A 25,223-nucleotide genomic window follows, 5' to 3' on the forward strand; every position below is an offset into this window, starting at 1 on the left:
CCCTCGGGAGATATAGGTGGCACAGCACTGTAACTTATAATTATGATTTACAATAGTCTTGAATTTGAGAATAGTTAAGTTTCGAAACATTAAATAAATAATAGCATGTCGTCGATTGGCCGGTATCGATTGCCAATCAGTACATTGATATTCTGCTCGATCATTACTGGACAATTACGAAACCGAATAATGATTAATAATCATTTTATTTTATTGTTATTTTGTTTGGTTTTGTAATGCGCTACAGTTGCATTATTATTATGTCATGTTTGGGTAAATTATAGACGTATAAGATTAGTCTGTAATAGTTTTACAACTATGCAACACTTTTTAAACAAAATAGGTGCCTGTCCCAGATTTAGCTCTACCTATGCAAAGCATAGCATATGTCGCATATAATTACGAATGTCTTGAATTCCTATGCATATTTGAAAAATAAAAATAACCACTTGCGGGCTTGCGGGTAACTGAGGGTATCCTTTTTTGTAGCTACTTTCCTACTCTACATGGTGATTTTATACCGTTAAAAAATGGAATGCCTCAAACGCTTTTTACATGTTGCATTCAACATTTCTGGCTCTCAAAACTTCTTGCATGTAGATAGACTGGCAGACAACTAAAGGTTTCTTGTTTGCTAACACTAAACTAAACGTAAAAAAGTTTCACAACTGTTATATATGCATAGGATACTAAATAGACATTGTATGTAAAGCTTACGAGTCCGATGATTATCTGGATCGTGGTTCGATACGGTTCGGTTACGACAGACGTGAGTCCGCCGTGGCGATTGCCGTGCTTTTTACGTTTACCAACGCCTAGACGAAAAAAGTTAATCTTAAATCTAACATCCCAAGTGCCAAATACCTATGCTAATCAAGAAGTTATTTAGTAATAACATACATATTTAGTCACCTGCAATAATTAATAAAATAGCCTGTATATTGGTGGTGTATGGTTTTAGCTTGATAGGCATTCTGTACTGATTTATGTAAATTCGACAGCTAAGCAGACAAATATAGTTCACTAAGAAGTAGTAATTTCAGATTGTCTACGTTGGTCAAAGTTTAAGATGAAATTGCCTTCTAGTCGTAAAGTTTAAGGAATTGCCTCAAATGGCTCACGCGCCGATCATTGCCGCCACGATCTGCTACTGATTTATAGAGCTAGTGGCGTTTATGGGTAAGTACCAATGCGTGGAGTTCGTGGCGTTCTTCCATACCCACCAGCCTGTTTAACCTTATAGATTTGAGAATCTAAAACGTATGTAATAGACTGCGAAAAACTTGATAAGCCATAATTGCTCCGGATGATGATTTTATTTGTAGGTACAGGTCAATTCAAGTAAGCCAGCACGAATTTTATATGAAAATTCTGACAGCTCAGCAGTTAAGTACAAATTTCGGGCCAACTCTTATGAATCTACCTAATTACATAGAAGCAGTGTCATTAATTAGGGCAGTGAGCGCTCCAATATTAGGTAGTACAATAATTAAAAGAAACTGCATAAAACTCTATTTACACAGGTAGAGTATAGTTTCAGGTTCGACTCTCACTCTCACTGAGCGAAAGCGTGAGAGAGATGGCTGTGCGTACCCGTGACCGCGAATATCATATTTTTAAATATATTTTTTGTCAGTTTTAACAGAAAAAAATAATGGATGAGTTAGTTCATATATAATATTGCTCATTTTTAGAATCAATTGTCATAATCTTAGCTTGTGTGCGGAAAACCGCTCAAAGATGGACGAGTGAGTTTGAGGGCCTCCATACGAGTCCTTTAGCGTTTCCGGCCGAGGCATTACGTAGTGCTTTTCACGACTACTGTGAGGAAATAAGAAAACATTTGCATAACTATACGTATATTAATAATAAATAAATAAATATTATAGGACGTTATTACACAAATTGACTAAGTCCCACAGTAAGCTCCATAAAGCTTGTGTTGTAGGTACCTAGACGACGATATATATAATATATAATTAAAATACTTAAATACATAGAAAACATCCATGACTCAGAAACAAATATCCGTATTCATCACACAAATATATGCTCTTACCAGGATTTGAACCCGGAACCATCAGCTTCATAGGCAGGGTCACTACCCACTAGGCCAAACCGGTCCTCAATAATACTTAATATGTACTATAATATAAATTAATATTTATATTAGCGTTAGGACAATTGTTGAAAGAAAGCGATGTATTATTGCCAAGGAAATTTATATTTTCTTCACTAGAAGAACTCATTTTTATAGCTACGTGTTTCTTGTATTTTTTAGTGAAACACAATTTACACTGTCCAATTCAGTAAGTATTTTCCGATCCCGCCTTTTTTTTAAACACTTTTAGTGTTTCTGTTGTTTGCTTCAAGCCGACTCTAAACTTAGAAGCGTTTTTGATAAAAAAACAAACAGCTACAAAAGTAAAAACGCCTTAAGCGTGAACTGATTGGTTTTGACGTTTTTTTTTATCAAGTAATTGACCCTATAAATAACCTAATTTTATTTTTGAAGGAAAAGGTTGCGCCAAAAAAAGACCTTTTACCATCACCAATGACAGATGATGATAACAATGAAACATTGTAGTAGTGGTGGTTAAGATGCTACAGCTATTTATTGTCCACTTTGCAGCTTGGTTTTAGACCATCTATTGCCACATTTCCGAACAGCGGCGTGAAAAAGTTTTACAAATGTTTAAAGTGTGGTTTAGACCCATATTCGTGATTTTTTTCTGTTGAGCAAAAGTCATAAAATCAGGATTCAAATCAATGAAGTTACTAGAGAAAGGTCGCAAAATTGAATAAAATTTTTGCCAACCGGGTTGTGTTCTAAAAAACCGCTACGATTTTTCAAAACTTTGTTCTCTGAACCTACGGCACCTTAATAATACGTGTTGAGTTGAGTCAACTTAATAAAAAAAACGACCTAACGGATACCTCTACCCTGGTCAAATTTCGAAATATCTAAGTATACCATTTCATGAAATCATGACACATAATTTATATTCCTTTGTCAAATTTCAACCCATCCGTCTTGTGTGCGACATACGAATGTGACAAAACTGTTGCAAAGTTATCTTTGCCATCAGACTGGTGAGTCTGTCTAACACTGACAGGAAATTTCCACGCTGGAAACTTAGAATCGGAGTTTGTGACAGATATACGCAACTTTGTAACACCATATCTGTCGCAAAGAAAAGCCAAATGACAAATAAATAGCTACAATCAAATGGCAATTTATGTTTCCGTTGTGCTTTCAACTTAACTCGTATTTCTATAACAATGCGTGAGTAAGCGGACCCCATTCAAATGAATGGCGATACTATAAGTGTAGACTTTTTAGTTTCAATTTGTCTTTTTTGTTACTATTTCATCCATGGAATTTTCAATATGTTTTCATTCCGATTTCATATTACTGGATATGTAAAAAATACGGTAATTATAAGAATAAAGATCAGTTATTTCAACTTATGGTTACAGACATATAATTTATAATTCTAGGCAACTAATTAAATAGCAGTTCTCGTGCTTTAGCATGTTATATACATCTGTTATACATATTGAAATCATAACGGCTATGTAACGTGGCACCGTTGGGAATATATAATAATATAATGGATTAACAAACCGAGTGACTCAATAAATTATAATTTCACGCACAATTGTTTATTCCTAAAATGGTAAAGCCGAGGCGTGTTAGCCAGTCCAATTAACTAAAAACAAACACGTAAATTGATAGGTACATATTAACCCTTTATATACGGTTCAAGTATTTCGTTTTTTGTCCGTTGCAAAAACAGTAATCAGTAGCCAACTAGAAGTGTTCAGATAATGCAATCGGAATGCGAGGCTATCCGGTCAGTGAAGCACGCTCCATTAGATTCTGTTATACTTTTTTGGGTAGATAAAGCTAGAAACATTCTTCTTTTTATTTCAATGAATAAAAATGCTAGTATAACATAATATAGCATTGGCATAATACATAATATATAATTATCTATACATAACTATACAGCTGAGATCAGTAATAGACCTACCACAGGCGATACTCTATAAAAGCTAGTTAATGACTAGATAAGTTTCTCGGACGTCGATCTACTTACCCCAGGGCGACCACCCACAACAGTCAATAAAAATAATTACATTCTACGCAACATCATGACCCGATCGTCTACGCCGCTGGGAAGATGTGGCAACCGAGAAATGTACAGAACAGGTGTCCGAACTGGACCGTACTTATTGTGAGCTCGTACATTCATACGCAATGCAATGAGCTTGTCGCAAGGTCGACTGAATATAAAAGCATACTGCGAAATTGAGCGGAAAATTTTGTTGTGACAGAACTCGCAAATTATAAAATATAACAAGATACCTTTAAACGAGCAATTCTTGTATATATCGTCTGGTGACAAGCAAAACTCATTAATTACCATCACGTTCATAGCTACAATGAACCATATTAGTACTAATATTAAGGTTGATTTTTGTTTAATATTTTTTTAGTAATATGTGAGTTTTGCTTGTCACCTGACGATATATTTCGGCGATCTCGCAAACGGCTTTAACGATTTCGATGAAATTTGATATAGGTATGGGGGTTTTCGGGGGTGAAAAATCGATTTAGCTAGGTCTTATCCCTGGGAAAACTCACATGTTTGAGTTTTTATATGTTTTCCGAGCAAAGCAAAGCTCGGTCTCCCATATATAAAAATATAACAGGATTCTCAAATAGGGTTACCTACATTCGTTCTTGTATACAGAATGAACATTCAAATTTCAATAATCTGTTCTTGATTTGATATTACCATCAGTGCATCGCTCACGCCATAAAAAAAAGATAATGGTAAAAAATATTGCCCCATTGTGAACTTCTAAACTTTCTTCTTCTTCTTTCTATTCATTTATACGCACCTAAAATTACCGTCATCAGTTTTTATTTGAATACCTCTGGTACAAACAATAATGCATCACTTTTGTACTAAACAAGTAATGATTAAGTAAGTAGGTTCTGCTTAGTTATCACAAAAGTAGGTATTAGCTGCAACATACATTTTGTGGTCTTATTCAATTTATGAACTGTATGCTAATTAGACTACGATTACCAAATGGAGCAAGTGACCGTAAAAAAGCGGTTTTTGAAACTGTGATTTAGATTTAGAAATATGTGTTAATTAATCGGTTTTATTGCTAAGTTGATTGATATCGCACAATTTGTTGTGATTGAAATTTAAAAAGCCTTGACTCTAATCTAAACTATAAATTACGAGTTGTTTTCGGGGTGGGTTTGCTTAAGTAGAAAAGAAAGTGTTCGCGCCCTTTTTCATTCATTATCATTCATATTCATCCATCTCGCTCGCTTTTCTTTCATACTATCTACTCTATTCAACCTCATTTTTATTCTCATATCACCCGCCTTTTTGCCGACCTACTTAAACGCAAAACAAAGAAGCTAAAAATTTAAATACATGTCAGTTGATGGACAACGTCAATGAAGTGAAAAATCAATATACTTTTTTCCTGATAATATGAATTAAATAATACAATGAAATAATTATTATAAACGAGAGTGATAAACGTGAATGCCGAAGGACCAGAGGAAAAGCGCAGTCCAAGAAATACAGAGGGACTATGGCTATGAGAAAATTAAAAATGAGAATAAAATTAAAAGGATGTTAATTATGAGGCCGACCGTACCTGGGTATAGATTCCGATTTGATAACGGCGGCCGCCGTATTTAATTTTTGGTTCGTTCTTCTCTCTCCTTACTCCTTCACACTCACGTTTATCACTCTCGTTTATAATAATTATTTCATTGTATTATTTAATTCATATTATCAGGAAAAAAGTATATTGATTTTTCACTTCATTGACGTTGTCCATCAACTGACATGTATTTAAATTTTTAGCTTCTTTGTTTTGCGTTTAAGTAGGTCGGCAAAAAGGCGGGTGATATGAGAATAAAAATGAAGTTGAATAGAGTAGATAGTATGAAAGAAAAGCGAGCGAGATGGATGAATATGAATGATAATGAATGAAAAAGGGCGCGAACATTTCCCCCCGACCTTAAAGGGTTCCTTTAAAGGAAAGAAAAACTAAATATAATAAATAATAACCCTTATCATCAAATTAAACGAACATTCACAATAATATAGCGAAATAATGAACTAAAGAAAAAGTATTATTCTAACGAAGTATACTCCTATTAATTATTGGTTAGGCAGAGGGCATAATCGCACGACAGGACGGACGAAACTTCCTTTATTTGTCCTGACAGTGACAACGCGGGTTGAGCCGTCCTTCGAAGGATGTACTGCCTCTACGACGCCTAAAGGCCATGAAAATGGCGGCGCATTATCTACTTTTATGACAACCACTGTACCAGTTACGATAGGAACTGATGGCGTGGTCCATTTAGCTCGAGACTGCAACTGATGCAGATATTCTGCACGCCAACGTTGCCAGAAGGACTGCACTATCTTATCCAGAAGTGCATGTCGGTCACGCAAATTACCTGACTCGACCAATGGAGCAGGTAAGGACAACAGCGGAGCAGTGTTGAGGAAATGAGCCGGGGTGAGAGCTGAAGGCTCAGCGGGATCACTACTCAGAGCTGTCAGTGGTCGCGAATTTACAAGAGCCTCTATCTGCGCAAGCGTAGTCAGAAGCTCCTCATATGACAGTATTTGCGTACCGATTACCTTGAAAAGGTGATTTTTTACTATTTTCACCATGCTTTCCCATGCGCCTCCGAAGTGTGGAGAAGCGGGAGGAATGAACTTCCAATCAATGCGGTTCTCCGCGAGCTCCATCTCCAAATGTGGACGATGACCGTCTAAAAACTTGTAGAGGTCACGCATGTAAGAGTTGGCACCGGTAAAATTAGTCCCATTGTCCGAATATATGCATTGTACGGGGCCACGCCGCGCCAAGAAGCGCTTTAAAGCAGCCAAAAAATTGGCGGTACTCAATTCCGTCGCTATCTCGATATGAAGGCAGCGCGTCGTGAGGCAAGTGAAAATGCATAACCAAGCCTTGCGACTCTTGACTCCTCTGCCTCGAGTAGGAGTGTACTGCAAGGGACCTGCATAATCACACCCCGTATGTGTAAACGGTTTATTCACTTGATTCACGCGACAGCTCGGTAGGTCTGCCATGAGCGGGAGAGACGATTGTGGATTCGCTCTGAAACACGTGTTGCATTTGGCAACGCGGTCGCGAATGACACGACGAGCCGACAGTATCCAATACTGAAGCCTAAGTATAGTCATTAATGACTCAGGACCAGCGTGCAAATGTTTTCTGTGGAAATAGTCGACGATCATATTGACTACATGATCACGTCGTGGAAGCACAATTGGGTGTTTCTGCGAATATTTCATGTCAGCATTTGACAGCCTGCCTCCAACACGAATCAGCCCGTCTTTATCTAAGAATGGTTTAAGCTTTTGCAAGGCAGGTGAGCAATACCTTTTGCTCTTTATTTTATCAATGTCGTCGCTAAAGTGTTCACTTTGCAACGATGAAATAATTTTACCCTCAGCGAACTCTAGGTCATTTCGGGAAAGTGCTGAGAAGCGCGGTTTCGGTTTAAGAATGCGGTACACGTATACCACGATGCGCAATAATCGAGACCACGACGATATTCGCTGAGCGAGTGAATAAAGTGGTGACTCTGACACATCCGTAGTTGCAGCGTGTGCAAGAGGCTTAAGCTCCGGCACTTCACCGATGGACTCTCGATCGAGCTCCCTTAAAGGCCATTCCGATGGATGCTTGGAAGCCCAAGCCGGTCCCGTGAACCACAAAGGATGGTCCACGAGCTTAGAAGGCGTCAGGCCACGGGACAAGCAATCCGCGGGATTTTCTAAGCCCGCCACATGATGGAAGCAGTTGGCCGGAATAGCTTCGATAATCTTAACTACCCGGTTGGCAACAAACGTTTGCCAGCGGTGGGGGGATGACTGAATCCAGCAGAGAGCAACTTTCGAGTCTGTAAACGCGTAGACCTCGTTAATGTTATAACGAGGTTCGAAGTTATCTTGCACCTTCCGCATGAGCTTTGCCAGGAGGACCGCAGCACACAGTTCCAATCTCGCGACGGAGACTGTTTTAAGGGGACAGACCTTCGACTTGGAACACACCAGCCGAACTGCCACTTCGTCTCCCTTTAGAACCTGAAGGTATACGACGCCTCCATATGCACGCTCGGATGCATCACCGAAGCCTAAAAGGTTTATAGTACAACCCTGTGCTACTCCAAGATGGCGCGGTATTTGGATTCCATTGAGCTTTGGCAACTCCGAACAGAATCGTTCCCATAAATCCACAATATGGGGTGGGGGAGTCTCATCCCAGTCGCATTTGATCAACCAAAGCTCCTGGATGAGGAGTTTTGCGTATAAGACAACTGGAGCTACTAAGCCCACGTTATCCCATAGACGTGCCACTGCGGACAAGATCGTCCTTTTAGTGCACGTTGAGTCTGGCTCTGTCACCTTGAAATGAAAGTAATCACCAGATTTATTCCAACATAAGCCAAGGACCTTTTGGGAGACCCCTGGGTCGATTTCAATGTCTACGGAAGCCCGATGCGAAGCAGGTATTTCGCGTAGCACGGCGTCTGAATTGCAGGTCCATTTCACAAGATCAAATTGACCGCATTTGAATAAATCAATCAGCTCCTTAGCCGCGGCGATAGCAACAGACTCATCCTGCTGCTGCGAGTCATCTGACATAATGCTAAAGCATACGTCATCCATGTATGTACAAGAGGACGCGATCGCCGCTGCCGTTGGGTACTTATGCCCGTCGTCTGCAATTAGCTGACGGACGACGCGGAGCGCGTGATAGGGACTCGACTTCATACCAAAACACACGCGATTAAATTCGTATGTGGTAATGGGATCTGCCGGGCGGAATCTATATAAGATTCGTTGAAACTTGCGTTCCGCTTCGCGAACACCAATTTGTAAAAACATTTGGCGACAATCGGCCGAAAGCGCTATTTTGAATAAGCGAAAGTTCAGAAGGATTGAAAACAAATCCCCTTGAAGATTGGACCCTGAGTGCAAAACGTCATTCAGCGACAGACCTGTGCTTGTCTTGCTACTCGAATCCAGGACCATGCGCACTTTGGTCGTTGATTTGTCCTCGCGTATGACAGCATGGTGAGGAATTATGTATGCGACAGCTGGAGAGGCCTTCATGGAGATAGTTACCTCCGATATGTAACCCTTACTGACGTATTCACGAATGATATCGTCATAGGCGGCACGTAACACACTCGATGACTCTAGCTTTCTTTCAAGGCAAAGAAAGCGCCTCTTAGCAGCAGAATGCGACTCTCCGAGCTTGAACACGTCATCTCGGAAAGGCAATGCGACAGTATATCTACCACTAGCGTCGCGCGTAGTGGTGGCGCGAAAATAATCCTCGCATTCAAGGTCATCTTGACTTTGAGCGGGCGGAGCGGATATTTCCTCAAGTTCCCAAAACCTTTTGAGAAGGTTGTCTGTGGAGTCTTGAACAGAAGTACAACATGCCGAAGTATATTTACGCGGTGACTGTAAAGCAGGGACCGAACCCATTAAAATATACCCCAATACTGTCTGAATAGCCGGTGGCAGATAGTCCACATCGCTTTTAACAATGTGCGGCAGTAACAAATGTGGAAATATAGTTGCACCCACCAGTACATCAATTGCGACGGGCGTATCCAACGTGTCGTCAGCCAAAGGGAGGCCATGAACATGTGTGAGGGTTGACATGTCCACCGGCACTGATGGCAAATCGTCGGTGATGCGATCGACCACAAAACTCGAAACGTCAAAGTTGATGTTTTCGTCGAATCGCGAAAATATTTTAATATCTGCGTTACCCTTAACAATTTTTTTAGTTTTTCCAATGCCAAATACAGCGCTTGGCTTTTTATCAAAATTCAAACCTAAGCGCTTACAACACTCCTCAGTAATGAAGTTACTTTGTGACGCGGTGTCAAGTAAACATTTGACGACTTGCGTGCCACCCTTATTATCGCGGACGATAACCTTTGCGGTGGACAGCAATACCGTATCACACGAAGATGTTGAGTTTTGTTTTGACATCTTATTGTTAGAGGCACTAGCGGCTTGAGTCACGATAGACGTGTTACAAGATGTGCTTTCCGGCGGCGGTGAAGACGACTTAGCTACGGCGCTCGCAGATACACTTGACACATCAGACGTCGTAGCTCTTTCATCCTTGTCTTTGTCAAAATGCAACAGAGTATGATGCTTTTGATGACAAACTCGACATTTCACCTCGGAATTGCACTCGCGGGTGCGGTGTTTGATACTTAGGCAGTTAACACATGCCTTAAGCTCTTTAGCGCGTTTGAAGCGTTCGGAAGGCGTTAAACTGTTGAGGGACGGACATTTAAATAAATGTTCATGAACAATATTGTCACAAATACATTTAGTAGTGCTCGCGCAAGCAACATAACTTTGTAGTTTTGGTGCGGCACTACGCGGCTGAGACGACTTAACACCTTTTTCGCGCGATGGATTTGCTGCGGCGGAGACGACGACGGTGCTTGGTTGCACATTTTGATAAATCCTAAACTGACTCTTCATAAAATCTGTCAAATTGCGGAAGGTAGGCAATTTCGTATCTCGGTGTAACATTTCAAATGCTCGAAGAGTTTCCTGGTCTAGCTTCTTTAATGCCATATGAAGGAGCATGAAATCGCATAAATCATCGAGCTTAAGCGACTTAAGCGCATTCGCAGCTGTGACAAACTTATCGATGAATGTTTGAAAATTAGACGAGGAAGCGGGACCATTAATCTTTAAATTGAGCATTTGATCCATGTAGGTCGAGGCAAGAGTGCGCTTGTCTTGAAATCTGTCAATTAGACTATCGATGATAAGCTGATAGTTTTCAGCGCTCGGAGTTATACCCGCGATGACGGCTTGAGCTTTTGGTGACAATTTCCCAATAAGATAGAAGAGCTTCTCTTCATCAGTAAGCGACAGATTTTCGTGCACTCTGGATTTAAAACTAGCGTAGAAAAGCGGCCAGTTACGTATATCTCCATCGAACGCTACCAGTTCCATCGTTGGCAAAGAAGGTCTGGCTCTCTCCACTATAGAAGGCAGCGAAGAGGCCGGCGGTGCGGCTGGTTGCAGCCGCTTAACCACTCTCCTGATGCGGCAGTACAAATCTTCGAAGGCTATAATCGGCTGATAATTAGGGACAGCAGCCGCCCTAGCTCTTAGCAACGTACGATTATACTCATTAACCACCTCTTTGAACTCTGATCGGAGTTCGTCGATAGTGTCAGCAGCATCAAGGAAACTCTCGCGACTGGCTAAATCGGTATCGACAACTAGCGATTTTTTGTAAATACCCTGGACGAGTTCAAAGAAGATATTGCGTTTTGCTTCAAGCATCGACAGCTCGTCTTCATAATACGCGCTGTCGACGCTTTCGATATTTCTTGTATCTTTCGCCATAATGCAGGAGACGGGTTAAGTAGTTTAATTTTATTTATGCGGTAAAACAATTTATGTTCCTATGAATAAGGATTAACTCTTATAAACGTATACCTAAATTGCGGGTGCGATTAAGAAATTATATTTAGGTAATTAATTTATAAGGGCGGCGCGGCGAATAGTAATACTCATATAAATAAATACCTAAACTGCGGGAGCGATTAATATAGAATAATTTAGGTAATATTTATAAGGGCGGTGCGGTGCGGGAGGAGAACGATTAGCAATGAATGTATGAGGAGAGAAGAGGGAAAAGAAAAGAGAATCCGGCTCGAAGACCAGAAATGTTACACCGAGATACGAAATTGCCTACCTTCCGCAATTTGACAGATTTTATGAAGAGTCAGTTTAGGATTTATCAAAATGTGCAACCAAGCACCGTCGTCGTCTCCGCCGCAGCAAATCCATCGCGCTTTTCTTTCATACTATCTACTCTATTCAACCTCATTTTTATTCTCATATCACCCGCCTTTTTGCCGACCTACTTAAACGCAAAACAAAGAAGCTAAAAATTTAAATACATGTCAGTTGATGGACAACGTCAATGAAGTGAAAAATCAATATACTTTTTTCCTGATAATATGAATTAAATAATACAATGAAATAATTATTATAAACGAGAGTGATAAACGTGAGTGTGAAGGAGTAAGGAGAGAGAAGAACGAACCAAAAATTAAATACGGCGGCCGCCGTTATCAAATCGGAATCTATACCCAGGTACGGTCGGCCTCATAATTAACATCCTTTTAATTTTATTCTCATTTTTAATTTTCTCATAGCCATAGTCCCTCTGTATTTCTTGGACTGCGCTTTTCCTCTGGTCCTTCGGCATTCCTCGCGTTAACAGAAAGGTTAGTGGTTAATGTTATTACTCAAAATTTCTGTGTGTTTATATATCTCAATGCAGGATTATCTCTTAAGATTAAAACAAACTTTATTGTGTTTGAAGTTATAAATAAAATATGTGTGTATGTATACTGTAGGGATACTTCATTATTTACCTTGAAACAAAAGCGTACACCTATCTTAAATGCCGGCCACGCACTTGTAACCCCTCTAATGTTGTGAGTGTCCATCGGCGACGGTAAAAAACTAGTTTTTTGTTATTGTTAAGTATTTACTTACTATCTGCTTATAATGTCCTTTTCTAACGCAACATCTTACCTAATAACATTGCCTAAACAATGTATAATAAAACATAATGTTTATACAAGCTTTCACAAAAGCGTATCGTATGAGGTGACGGCATTTGTCATATTCTCCCAGTTTGTGTATTATGTGCGCGTCGGCGTGGCTAAACTAATTTAACGTAACGTTCTTGTTCGGGTTCTAGATTTCAATTCGATTCAATTAGAAACCAAGCATATTCTAATATTATAAGCAGAACCCGTACATTTCATGCCGTTGACAGAAAAATGATGTCACGCTACATAGAGTATGATTCCAATTAGTATTTTCGTAATAATTTATCATTTGTCAACCTCTTTAGGTAACGGATACATATACTTGACAATCAGTATAGAAACGTCTAACTGACTTTCATTTTATTGTCACACAAATAAATAATAGATTATTAATTTATGAAATAATACATATTTTTGGTTTTTAACAGCATAACAAGCTTTTATTCACGTAACAAGTATTTATTATGATACCCATCAATAAGTAAGTTATCTAAATTTGTAGTAACTCCCTGTATGTTAAATTACGTCATTTTTGCGTCAACGGCATGAAAAGTACGGGCTCTGATTATAAGATATTATGACAAATTAAATGGAGCTAACGAATGGTGATTTAAATCTAAGTAAAATTAAAACATTTGAAATGGCTACTATAAAATGTGATTTGTGTCAAACGACCATCAAACTACACTTATTGTCGTCAGTTGAGTACAACATCGCGATATTTTATTTAAGTTTTCAAGTAAATTGATGGAGCATGATAAAGCTATTAAAATGAATACGCGTCAGACATATATTTCATTATGATTAATTCATTTCCAGAAAAACAAAATGAGGAAGTGATAAAATATACTAAAAAAACCGTATACTTATATCAGATATCATAGATTAGTACGCCGTAGTAATTTAGTTTTAGAGCGGAGGTGGCCGCTTGGATATGACGTCCGACTCTCAAACCCTCAGGTCGCGGGTTCAAATCCTGGTGCGTACCAATGAGTTTTTCGGAACTTATGTACGGAATATCATTTGATATTTACCACTAGCTATTCAGTGAAGGAAAATATCGTGAGGAAACCTGCATACATTCGCGAAGAAATTCAAAGGTGTATGTGAAGTCCACAACCGCAATGGGCTTGCGTTGGGATTATAGCTCGAACCCCCTTGAGAGGAGGCCTATGCCCAGCGGTGGGACGTCTATAGGCTGAATTATTTATAGTAATTTTGATACATGAATATGTAACATATTAAGTAACCATTTCTAAAAATACGAGTGAATTCGCTTTTTTCTGCGACTAATTTGGAGTAGATAAAACGGTAGTGTGCGACCGTATGTAGGTACGATTAAGTCACACGATAGGTATAGTCGCCATCAGATATATCGGAGCGGCTAAAATGCTCACAAATATCTGAACCCTACTGTGGCGTTAGAGTGAGTATCCAGATATTTTTGAGCACCTCGGCCGCTCCGATGTATCTGATGGCGACTGTACACGTAAAGGGAGCACAGTACAAATATCTAGCATAATAATTATAAGTTCTGTATGAGATTTGCATACAATCTTGACCGAAGATATTCCCTCATTAAAATCGATTTATCGGCTTAGCCATGAACTTATTGTAGGCAGATAAGAGTCAAATTCGCAAGTCTTATATGTATCAAACTAAAAGAAGTAAATTGTTCAAGTATCATTATTGCTTAATACACGGTGTTGCAATACGCTGTTTTTTGTTTTTATTTGCCGCCATTTTTTTATGTCTACTTTAATAAGTCCAAATCTAATTGATTGATTTTAAAATAATAGGTTCATGAAATGGCGGTCTTTCTCGAATTGCACGTTGAGCCTAGGAATTTTAGAATATACCTACCTACTTGATTTTACGATCGGTCGAGGGCAAATATAACTATAAAATTGACGGATAAACTAAATTTAGCTCGTTAAATAGTTACCACCAGCTTGACACTGACATATTGGCTAGCGTGAGCGTAACTTACTTTCTATGCATTTCGTTCGTACTCGCATATTAGTGTTAGTGAGAGCGAGATGTATAGAAAGTAAGTTACGCAGACGTTAGCGAATATGTCCGTTTGACACTGCAAAGGCAGTTTGCAGTAAATTATCCGAATACTTACTTTGTATAAGCTAATATAATTTTACCTAGCTACATTGTAATCGATAAGTGATAACTACTGACAGTTAGACACTTACACATAATAACCTTCATGGAAATTTACAATAATTTCACTCTTCAATAGTCAATAATCAAGCTTGGAACTTGCTTTTCTCGACAAGTTATGTCATATGCTCGCAATACTCTGGAATGCGGTCGATTGCAATTAGACTGAGGTTACGGAGACACGGGTGCGTTCGTGACGAACGTAACGATTCTCACTCGGTTACTAATAAAAAGTAAAAAGATTTTACGCGTCATATGTTTATAAAGTCGTAGTTTTTTTTTATTAAGTGTGGTGTAACAGCGCCGTTCCCGTCGGAGAGTTTTAACTGCGGCGTTAATGCAAGAGTTGGGTCCAACAATAAACAATTGAAGTATAAGAATAATTAATGTTTTGCATTTTTCACGTTACAATTTGCGGACTAGACGCATGTGAAAAATATTATGTATTAAGGAACTTAGGTAGGCAGGTATATGGAGTCAATTAATTTGCTTAAGGTATTTACGGTCGTCCATTAAGAGTGAAGTACACACAAAAAGAGAAAAAGTTTTTCCACTTCTAAATATCTTCCAATCTCCATAATTCTTTAGTATGTTATTGACACAATGAAAAGCTATGTTTATAAGTTTTCCTTTTTTTTTCAAAATTTGCAATACATTTTTTTTAAAGCGAAACCTTTAGACCCAGAATATAAGCTGAAGCGATCGTCATCGAAACAAAGTTAAGATTTAGTAAGTGGAAAACGTTTTCTCTCGAAATCACAGAAAAAGTACCCGTTATTTCGCTAGGATCGCAAAGCTATTCTTCCCTCTTAATGGGACGGGATATTTTGTTTCACATATCGGTTTTACGATAATAACAAAACACTAATTCTTATTAATACGTGGCAACTGAGTGCTCGTGTGATATTTAAAACAAACAACAGCGGAGACTCTGAACGTTATAGGTATCACATTATGCAAAGAAGATCATATATTATTAAATGACCAACGCATCATTACATAATGTTTAAGTTGAACGGCCGGCATGTGACCTCCTGACCATGACACTCGTCCATTTATTGCTTCTATTTATTTAATCTCAATGTACGATGACCATCATTTAATGAGAGCCGACAGCCCGACATGAAGTATCGCTACCTTTGCGTACCATTGCTTAAGGGTCATTTTTGCTGAGCATTGATTCATATGTGTATGTACGATACTTTTCCGCCTCATATAGTTTGTAATGGTTGACACCAGACTTCATTGACCGGGTATTACTACCTACCTATTAAAATTTCGCAATTTTTTTAAGTCTCATGTCAAATTAATTATTTAGTTTTGTTGCTGTTCCTAATCATTTGGAACAACGTATCCCACGTCATTTTCAAATTAAGCAAGCTTAGACAGAGTCAGACCAAGATAAGTTGGCAGTGATTTTGATAGCCCTCCAAATTTTGCAGTCTGTGCAAGTGTTAAGTAAACGTCATAGTTTTATAGAAGTTTGACGTTTAAAATAACACTTGCACTGTCTAGGTTGCTAAACACGTTACTATCTTATCTTGGTCTGATTCTATTCGAAAATGAGCGCGAAGTCCGAGATGAATGGCTTGACTACGGCAACTGCTTTTAAGTAAACAGCTTATTTTGATTCAAAAATATTACTAATATAATTACATGTATTTATATTGTCCACGCATTTTAAACAGCTAATAGTTTAGTTAGCATAAATTATGAATTTAATAGTCTTAATGTCGGCGGCTGATCCTAAAATTCTCCAGATATTGTTTATTGTTTTTTATGAAATTCCCAGGCATACTATGAAACGCCATCGCCGTAAAAAAAATCTGTATTTCTGTAATTCCGTAGCTACCCGTCCGTCACAACAGACTTGCATCGGGTGCTATTACTAAGTATCATGTATGTCAGTCTGCAAAGCTACTATCTTGGTATCCCTGGATATACATTTGTATGAAGGGAGAGGGGTGGGGGGGGGGGGCTAAGCTAATAGTTTTGCGTACATAACAAGCAAAGGGAGCACCTTCACAGCGCTTTGTACGTCCTTTTACTATGAAGGCAAGACTTTTTGCGATAACTCAAACACGGCTTTTACTGATCATGTTCGTTTTAGTTTTCATTGAATGTGTATGCTAAGCTCTATTTTTACGATTATTTTACGTTTTGGAGTCCTATTCTTCAAAAGTTAAGAATGGAGGAAACCAGTTTTTTTTTCTTTAGGAGCATCTTAGGCATATCAGGAAATATCTGTGTATCATCATATGCCTAGGAATTCGATGATCTGGCAGATTTTACGATTTACGATAGATTTTACCATACGTTGACACTTGGTGAACTTTACCTGATAAGTTCAAGAGCCGCTGTCACCACGAGCACAATGTAATAATTGGGAACGTAATTAGCCGCACAAGGACGGTGTTGATGTTTTCGTGGTTTCATTCTGATTGGCTAATTTTGAGAACCCAAATGAGTTTCTTGATTATCATGCTATTAGGGCAACGGGAGGGAAAAGTGATGTTCTTAAGTCTTTATATATATAATAAAGTTAAAATGACTGCTCTTTGCTTAAAATCTGTATATTTACAATATTAATTACATTGTAATTGTGTGACTGTAGGTAAATATAACTTGCGCATACATTTTTTGGGTAGTCGCGTTTAGCAAGTATGATAAGTAAACGTAAATGTTACGAGTAAAATGCTAAATTCTCTAACAACAAATTAAGTGATTGTAGGTTTATCTCTGTACAAATGACTCACTCAGGCTCTTGAGTCTCAGAGAGAGCAAATTATGTTTTTATCTACTTATGTAAAGAAAACTTTTAATGGGGAATGAAAAGCTGTATTACTGACCTGTTGGTCCAAGCTATGGTCTGTCGAATCAAAGCAAGTACCTTTGCAGCGCTTTGTACGTCTTTTTACTAAGAAAAGAAGATTCAATTCAATAACTCAAATACGACTGATCACTGGACCGATTATATTCGAGATTTTTTGGAGACCCTTACTCGTTATGTAAGACCTATCCAACGATAACCCAGTGTGGGTCAAAACAATAAAAAAAAATCAAATTATAGGGTACCTATCCTATAAAAAAAATCTAGTTTTTATTTTACCGTTCCCTTGCAATGCATGATTTATGTATCCGTGTCAAATTGCAGCTTTCTAGCACTAACAATGACGAAGCAGAGCCTCGGACAGACGGACATGGCAAAACTATAAAGGTTTCTAGGTGACTACGAAAGCCTAAAAAGGCGCGGAATTTAATATTACCAGCTGTACACACTCGCCGAGAGGTCCCAAGACAGACCGAAAACGATCCGAGTGTGTAGATATTGTTCCCTCGCTCGTACTTACTCATCTTGTATCGCCCTTCTCCGATGTCGAACCGGCGATGACACTCTGGGCGAGTGGCTCTCGACGAGTGTATACAGCCGGCATATAGAAAATTGAAAGGGATTTCACGCCTGACTATTATTAATTTTACCGCCATTTTTGTTGACAAAATTAGACTGGCAGACTATACGAAGACCTGTTTATATTTGTCACGCGCAAATAGTTTTCACTTTCTGCTTATTTTGTAGAAAAAATAGTCTGGGACAAGTGGATAAAAGAAACTTAAAATGCTATTTGTCTGGTTACAGGTTGTATGTTTGCTCGTAGCGACGGGCCTGGCGGCGGGAGCGCGGCCTCGCCCGCGCCTGCAAGTGCAGCCCCAGGAGTACGAGTACAAGCCGCAGGCGCAAGAACGAGCTTCCAATGATCAGGTCAATATAATACAATGAAGTTGAACCCTACGATTCGATTAAAATATCTGGTTTAATAAACAACTTTGATATCTACTTTTGACAATTTATTTTGCCATTTAACTTAATCTAGTCAGAGATTTGATCAAATTGCTTAACTGTAGAGTAAAATGTTGTATTCGGTACTTGCTTTCGTCATTTCACTAGACCAGTTCAGGGATTTAATCAAATCACCATATACATAATCATCTTCCAGTTGAGACTTTATTATTTGACTAAACTTGTTTAGCGAAATGATAAAATTTGTTGACTTTTGGAGTTCGTTTTGTCAATTTACTGTCGTGGTTAGGGATTTTGTCAAATTCCTAAACAAATCTAGTGACATGAAAAAGCGTGTTGCATTTCTTGGCCGATTTTGTCTTTTCACTAAACAGAGTCAGTGATTTGGTCAAATAACTGATTTTTTTCAGGGAAATGACGATATGGATTTAACATCCTGCGTGATTTGATCATATCCCTTAGAGATTTGTTCAAATCTCTGTTTTCATCATTTCCCTGCGACATATATATATATATATATATATACTTAGCTCCAGTTTATAAAACAAACGAAATAAATAAGATGATAACTACGTTTGTATGGAGAACTGAGCTTGCTGTGGACTTTTAAAGGGACAATTCAGCAACATACATATATGACATTGACATTGCTGAATTTTTAATGGACTATGAGGTACAGTTACCGCTAAGCATCATGCAGGCCCTACGCTCGCCTACGTTATAGGATACAGAATCAAACTGAAAGCCAGATGTGTCTGCTTCATACTTACGAGTAATAACTGCAGTAATCATATGTTAATGATGAATTTCCAGGTGGTCCTGGTGTCGGCAGACGAGTACGACGCGCTGTACCGCGCCGACGATCGGCTCGACGAGTACGAACCGCGCGGGGCGCCACGCGGGCCTGCGCGCCTCAAGACCCAGCCGCAGGAGCCCAAGCAGCCGCCTGTGCAGACCATCAGAAACTACAACAAGGTAATAAAGGAACAGTTACTTAAACATTGTATCATATAAATTGTACACGATGATGTTACTCTTAAGAGCCCGGTAACTATTTTAGAGCATAAATGTAAAATTGATGGATTTAGCCGTTGAAATTGTACTCCTTTCGTTACGTAATACCTAAATAACAAGTATTGGTTTCTATTAGCACGTCTTCTCATCTTGCCTTTTATTAATGAGGTCGCAAGCGTGCGTCTCCGGTAATATGTGACACGAATTGGGAGTTTTTAAAAATTCATCAAAAAATATGGTGGTAAATTATACGAAATGATGAATAAGAACAGTTTCAGCAAATGTTGTAGATTGTTTAAGTATCAAAATTACGTTGAAAAAAAGTCGATTTTCAGAGAAATTGGCACTTGTTTTGATGGAGAAAATTGATTTCGTCTAACTTTCATTTACACGACTTCAAATTTATAATAACAAAAATTTTCATTATTAAAGTTGAAGTATAGGATATGTGTAAGTAAAACAAAATAGTACATTACGATACAAGTGCGAAAAATAGGAAATTCGAAACGAGTGGCGATAAATTAAAACACGACCGAAGGGAGTGTTTTAAATCGACACGAGTTGCGAATTACCTATTCGCACATGTATCGTACAACGTTTTACAGTACATATGGCCCTTTAAATGTTCGACACAGTAACGTAATATGCTACTTCTCGCACTAGTGCTATAAAGTAGCCCCATATGTACTGTAATAACCATTTTTAGCAGTCCAAACTTTACGAAATTTACAAATAAGATCGACAAAATCAGTGCTTTACGCGCTATTACGTCACTTTCTATCACCGCACCGCTCGCCGTCGGCAGGGTGTTCATCCTCATACCCGAGAGCCTAAAAGGTCGCGCACTGTGCGGTTTAAGAGGAATTTCCTCCCGCGGACGCTCCGGCTGTGGAATGAGCTCCCTGCCGAGGTTTTCCCGAGGGTATACAGTATGGGGTTCTTCAAAAAAGGAGTGTACAGGTTTTTAAAGGGTCGGCAACGCGCATGTAACACCTCTGGAGTTGCAGGCGTCTATAGGCTACGGTGACTGCTTACCATCGGGCGGGCCGTATGCTTGTTTGCCACCGACGTGGTATAAAAAAAAGTCCATCAGAAAACTAATCATTACTAATTAATTGAGTCTTTTTTCAAAAAAATATTTATTAAAACGAAAGATAACAAGACGTACGAATAGAAACCAGTACTTGTTATTTCTAATAGTTAACAAAAGATGTACAATTTCATCGACTAAATCTATCAATTTGAAATTTCTGCGACTAAAACCGATAACGGCCTCTTAAGCCCGTTCGCCCACATATATAGTACAATATTTCTGGACTAAGTAGATTTCAAGGATTCGTTCACATTTGTTTAGCGATATACAATGACTAATGCCACTTACTTAGGTACTTAAAGGTGAAGACTTGTATGAGTTAAATTCTGAATTGTTTTATTACTGATACATGTGAGAAATATCGTGTGAATATGTAAAAACTATGGAGGCTACGTTGCGCAAATTTACAGGCTGGTGCCTCGGGTACTGATCTGGCGCGTCTTAAGGCCGCCTCCAAGCCTGAGTCGGGTGAGTGGTTGCACGCCTTGCCATCCCCTCATCTAGGCACACTGCTGGACAATGATTCCTTAAGGATCGCAGTGGCCTTAAGGTTGGGGTGCAAGGTGTGCATCGCGAACCGTTGCATTTGCGGCGTGATGGTGGAGGAGAACGGCCATCATGGGCTCAGCTGTCAGAGATGCGCCGGTCGTTTCCCCAGGCACCATTCTCTTAACGAAATAGTTCGACGAGCGATGCTCTCGGTAGGTGTTCCGTGCCTCCTGGAACCTCCAGGGCTGTCTCGAACAGACGACAAAGTCCCGACGGGCTGACGCTGGTTCCCTGGCAGAGAGGGTGGTGTCTTATATGAGATGCAACCTATGTGAGTACATTTGCTGCATCCCATGTAGCTCCCTGCTAAGTCGGCAGGCTCAGCGGCAGAGACTGGCGCTAAAAGTAAGCGCCTGAAATACTCTGCCTTGGAAGCCACCTACGACTTCGTGCCCGTCGCCGTCGAGAGAGCCGGGCCCTGGGGGCGGGAGGCGCGTGAGCTCTTCCGAGAGCTTGGCAAGCGACTCAGGGAGAAAGAAAATGACCCCCGTTCTGAGTCATGGCTTGTCCAACATGTCTCCATCGCCATACAGCGGGGTAACGCTGCTAGTGTGAAGGGACCTTTGGACCCGGCATGGCTCAGAACGGGTTTTAGCTTTTTAAGTTAAATCATTAAAAAAAGTTATACGATAGATTAGATTTTATATATTTTATTTTTATATTTAATAAACATTGTATAATTTTAATATCACCAGATGTATTTTATCTATAATCTGATTGTATGTACATATGTATTGATATTAATTATTGTTTTTTGAATTGGCAGGTAAACGATGACGGCAGCTTTACCTTCGGTTACGAAGCCGCCGACGGCTCCTTCAAGGAAGAGACACGCGGCACCGACTGCGTCGTCCGCGGCAAGTACGGTTACGTGGACCCCGACGGCAACAAACGAGAGTTTACCTATGTCTCTGGCAACCCCTGCGACCCCAACAAGCCCAACGAGGAAGAGGAGCCCGAAGCACCTGCCCCAGACTCCGCGGAACGTGACGACGGCGTGCCTAACTACCCGACCAGGCCCATCCATCGACCGACCACAACTCGACCTACTACGACCTACTTCCAAAACGATTTCAGAGACGCTGACGAGGATGAAGCTGAAGAAGAACCTCTTCAACACATTAGGCAGAGAGTGGTCCAGCGCCCGACACCGAGACGGCCCTCGTATCAGTCTCAGCAGATTGCCATTACTCCGAGACCTGTGCCAGTAACGACTCCACGCGCGCTGCCGCCTGCGACGACATTCCGGCCCCAGTTGGTTCAAGTAACCGCGAAACCTCAGTACAGCCCGGAACCTGAATACTCGCCGTCTCCGATACCTAACTACTCGGCATCACCTGCTCCCGCCGCGTACTCACCTTCTCCAGCTCCTGCTGTGATCACCACGGCTAGACCTAGCTCCGGACAAATCGACTTCGCTGCCGAATTTGCCAAGTTCCATCGTGAGAACCAAATCCAGTCCACAGCGTCAACTGCTACGAATGGTCCTTCGAAAGCTGCTGTCGCTCAAGCTCCTAGTGGTAACCCTCTGTACTCTACCGAACTGGTATATGATCCTTCGAGTGGAAGTTACAACACTCAGTTGTTCCAGTCCCTGCCTCAAACTAAGGGAGGAGAATTGAATCTCAACCAGCGCCTTCAACCTTACGTAGCCCAACCTCAACTGCAGCAGCAAAGACCGTTCATTCCTTCACCTCAACTGCCATCTATACCATCTTCGCCCGCTTCGAACGTACCATTGTTCCGTCACCAGATTCAACACCAGAACCCTCAGGAGATCTACCAGAGGCAACAAAATGAGGCTCAGTTCCAGAACTCCCAACAGTTATTCGCTCAGCAACAGCAGCTACAACAAACACAGTTGCAAAGAGATAGAGCTGCAGCGAGGGCTCAGGCGCAGAGGCTCGCGCAAGCACCGCAACCCCAGAGGGCCGCAGCTGGCCCTCAGTACTACTATGTTGCGCCGCGTGGTGAATCTGCCTCTTCAGGGCAGATTGACGCCTTCCTTAGAGGGCATGGCATCCAGTTCTAGTTTCTCTATTAGTAGAATATCTTTGAGCTAGGTAAAAATAAAACTATCGACCAATTTTGGCCTAGGTCACATCCAATCCATTATTAATGTCATCCATAAACGATTTTATGACGGTATAATCTCCATTAGTAAGTACATGTATACAGACAGCACCGGTCTCAAGATATTTGTAGTCATTAGGTTGGTTACGCTTAATATACGTGTTCTTCTTTATTTTGTTTTTGTTATTGTACCTACTTTGATGGATGGATGACCTCTAAGCTGATGACTGATATTTTAATCTTTCATATTACCGTAAATATCGCTCGAAAGGCCATATCCGATTAAGTTAAGAGCTAACAATAAAAAAACACTCACAATTATTTAATTGTAAATAACTAGTCCAGCAGGGCTACGATGGACGGCTGTCTATCATTTGTCACCATACCTGTCACGCTCTAACAAATACGTAATTGCGAAAGTGACGCATGATATGACAAGTGACAAAAACACGACTGCTGTTGCTTAAATTTTTGTCCCAAACTGTAAGGTTCTTAGCTTTAATTTTAAAATTTTCTTGAAAACTTTGAAGCTATCTACTATTGTTGTTTCTGTTAATTTTTTGTATAGAAATTATTAATGCAACGATTATCTTGGTATGACAAAATTTAAAATAATATTGTGGGAGGTTTTTGGTGTCAGTTCTTAGTTTAGATCACATTTTTAATGTTTGAGTACAATTAATTGGTCGATACGATGGAAGTATGTTATGACAATGGAGTCTGTCAAATTCAATACGTATATGTATGAGGTATATCCCAATATCAATATTTTTTTTTTTTTTAAACCAATAATATTTTTTACCAACATTCAAATCTTGAAAATTTCCTCCGTCGGACTTCTAAGTTCGATTTAGAATCATTATTTTTTATAAACACAATCTTCAAATGGGGGTGTATTGACAGACTCCTGATGATACGTTGCGTGGCCGCACTGTACATATGTGACGCTGTGTCTAATCAGTACCTAATCGTAATTTTATAGTCATAAGTATAAAATGTAAAAATCTGCGCGTTAAGTCGACGACGCGCGGATTGATGTAAAAATCTGAGTAGTATGTTTTGTAATTTTTGTTTTAATATTAAATTATATTTTTTACAACCTATTTGGTTTTTTTTCAAATGAAGTGTGTGTGAAGTTTCAAGTGAAGTGAAATTTGACTTGAAATACACATCTTAGCCGGCTAAGGGTCACATCCTCCCATTTCGATTTTATGTTTATTTTTGATAGTTTGTTCAGTGATAACTGAACTGATGACTAAGGATCCGAAAATCCAATTAAAAAGGAACAAACGTTATCAATTTTTCAAATTTCTTCATTTTGGACTGATTATGATACCTGAAAATACAAAAGAAATAAAAACCGGTCAAGAGCATGTCGGGCCACGCTCAGTGTAGGGTTCCGTAGTTACTCTTACGTCACAATAAGCTAAACTGGAGCTTAAAGTATAGTAAATTGTTAACCAAGGGATGAAACGGTACCTTTCACCCGAGTTAAACAAATAGGCAAATTTGCATAATCAGTACCTAATTAAAGTAAGTCTTTTTACTATGAAAGGAAAACTTTTTGCGATAACTCAAAAACAGCTAAACTGATCATGTCCGCTATAGTTTTCATTTAATGTCTTTCTTAAGCTCTACTTCCACGATTTTTTTCATATTTTTTGGACCTATGGTTCAAAAGTTAGAGGGGGGGGACACAATTTTTTTTTCTTTCGGAGCGATTATCTCCGAATATATTCACTTTATCAAAAAATGTTTCTTAAAAACCCCTATTAGTTTTGAAAGACCTTTCCAACGATACCTCACAC

The 25,223-nt window shown here is 39.5% G+C and overlaps 1 protein-coding gene across 1 annotated transcript in view; it reads left to right on the plus strand.

The window, feature by feature from the left end:
- The window catches only part of LOC133515542 (paternally-expressed gene 3 protein-like), a 60,923-nt gene extending 36,409 nt beyond the window's left edge, over window positions 1-24,514 (plus strand). Inside the window, exons 2-4 of the mRNA XM_061848092.1 lie at window positions 18,525-18,647; window positions 19,500-19,661; window positions 22,109-24,514. Coding sequence (XP_061704076.1) covers window positions 18,525-18,647; window positions 19,500-19,661; window positions 22,109-23,374 — 1,551 coding nt within the window. The 3' untranslated portion in view covers window positions 23,375-24,514. The remainder of the gene's footprint in view (window positions 1-18,524; window positions 18,648-19,499; window positions 19,662-22,108) is intronic.
- The last annotated feature ends 709 nt before the right edge of the window (window positions 24,515-25,223 follow it).

The sequence above is a fragment of the Cydia pomonella genome, chromosome 2 (assembly GCF_033807575.1).
Source record: "Cydia pomonella isolate Wapato2018A chromosome 2, ilCydPomo1, whole genome shotgun sequence".
Classification (NCBI taxonomy): domain Eukaryota; kingdom Metazoa; phylum Arthropoda; class Insecta; order Lepidoptera; family Tortricidae; genus Cydia; species Cydia pomonella.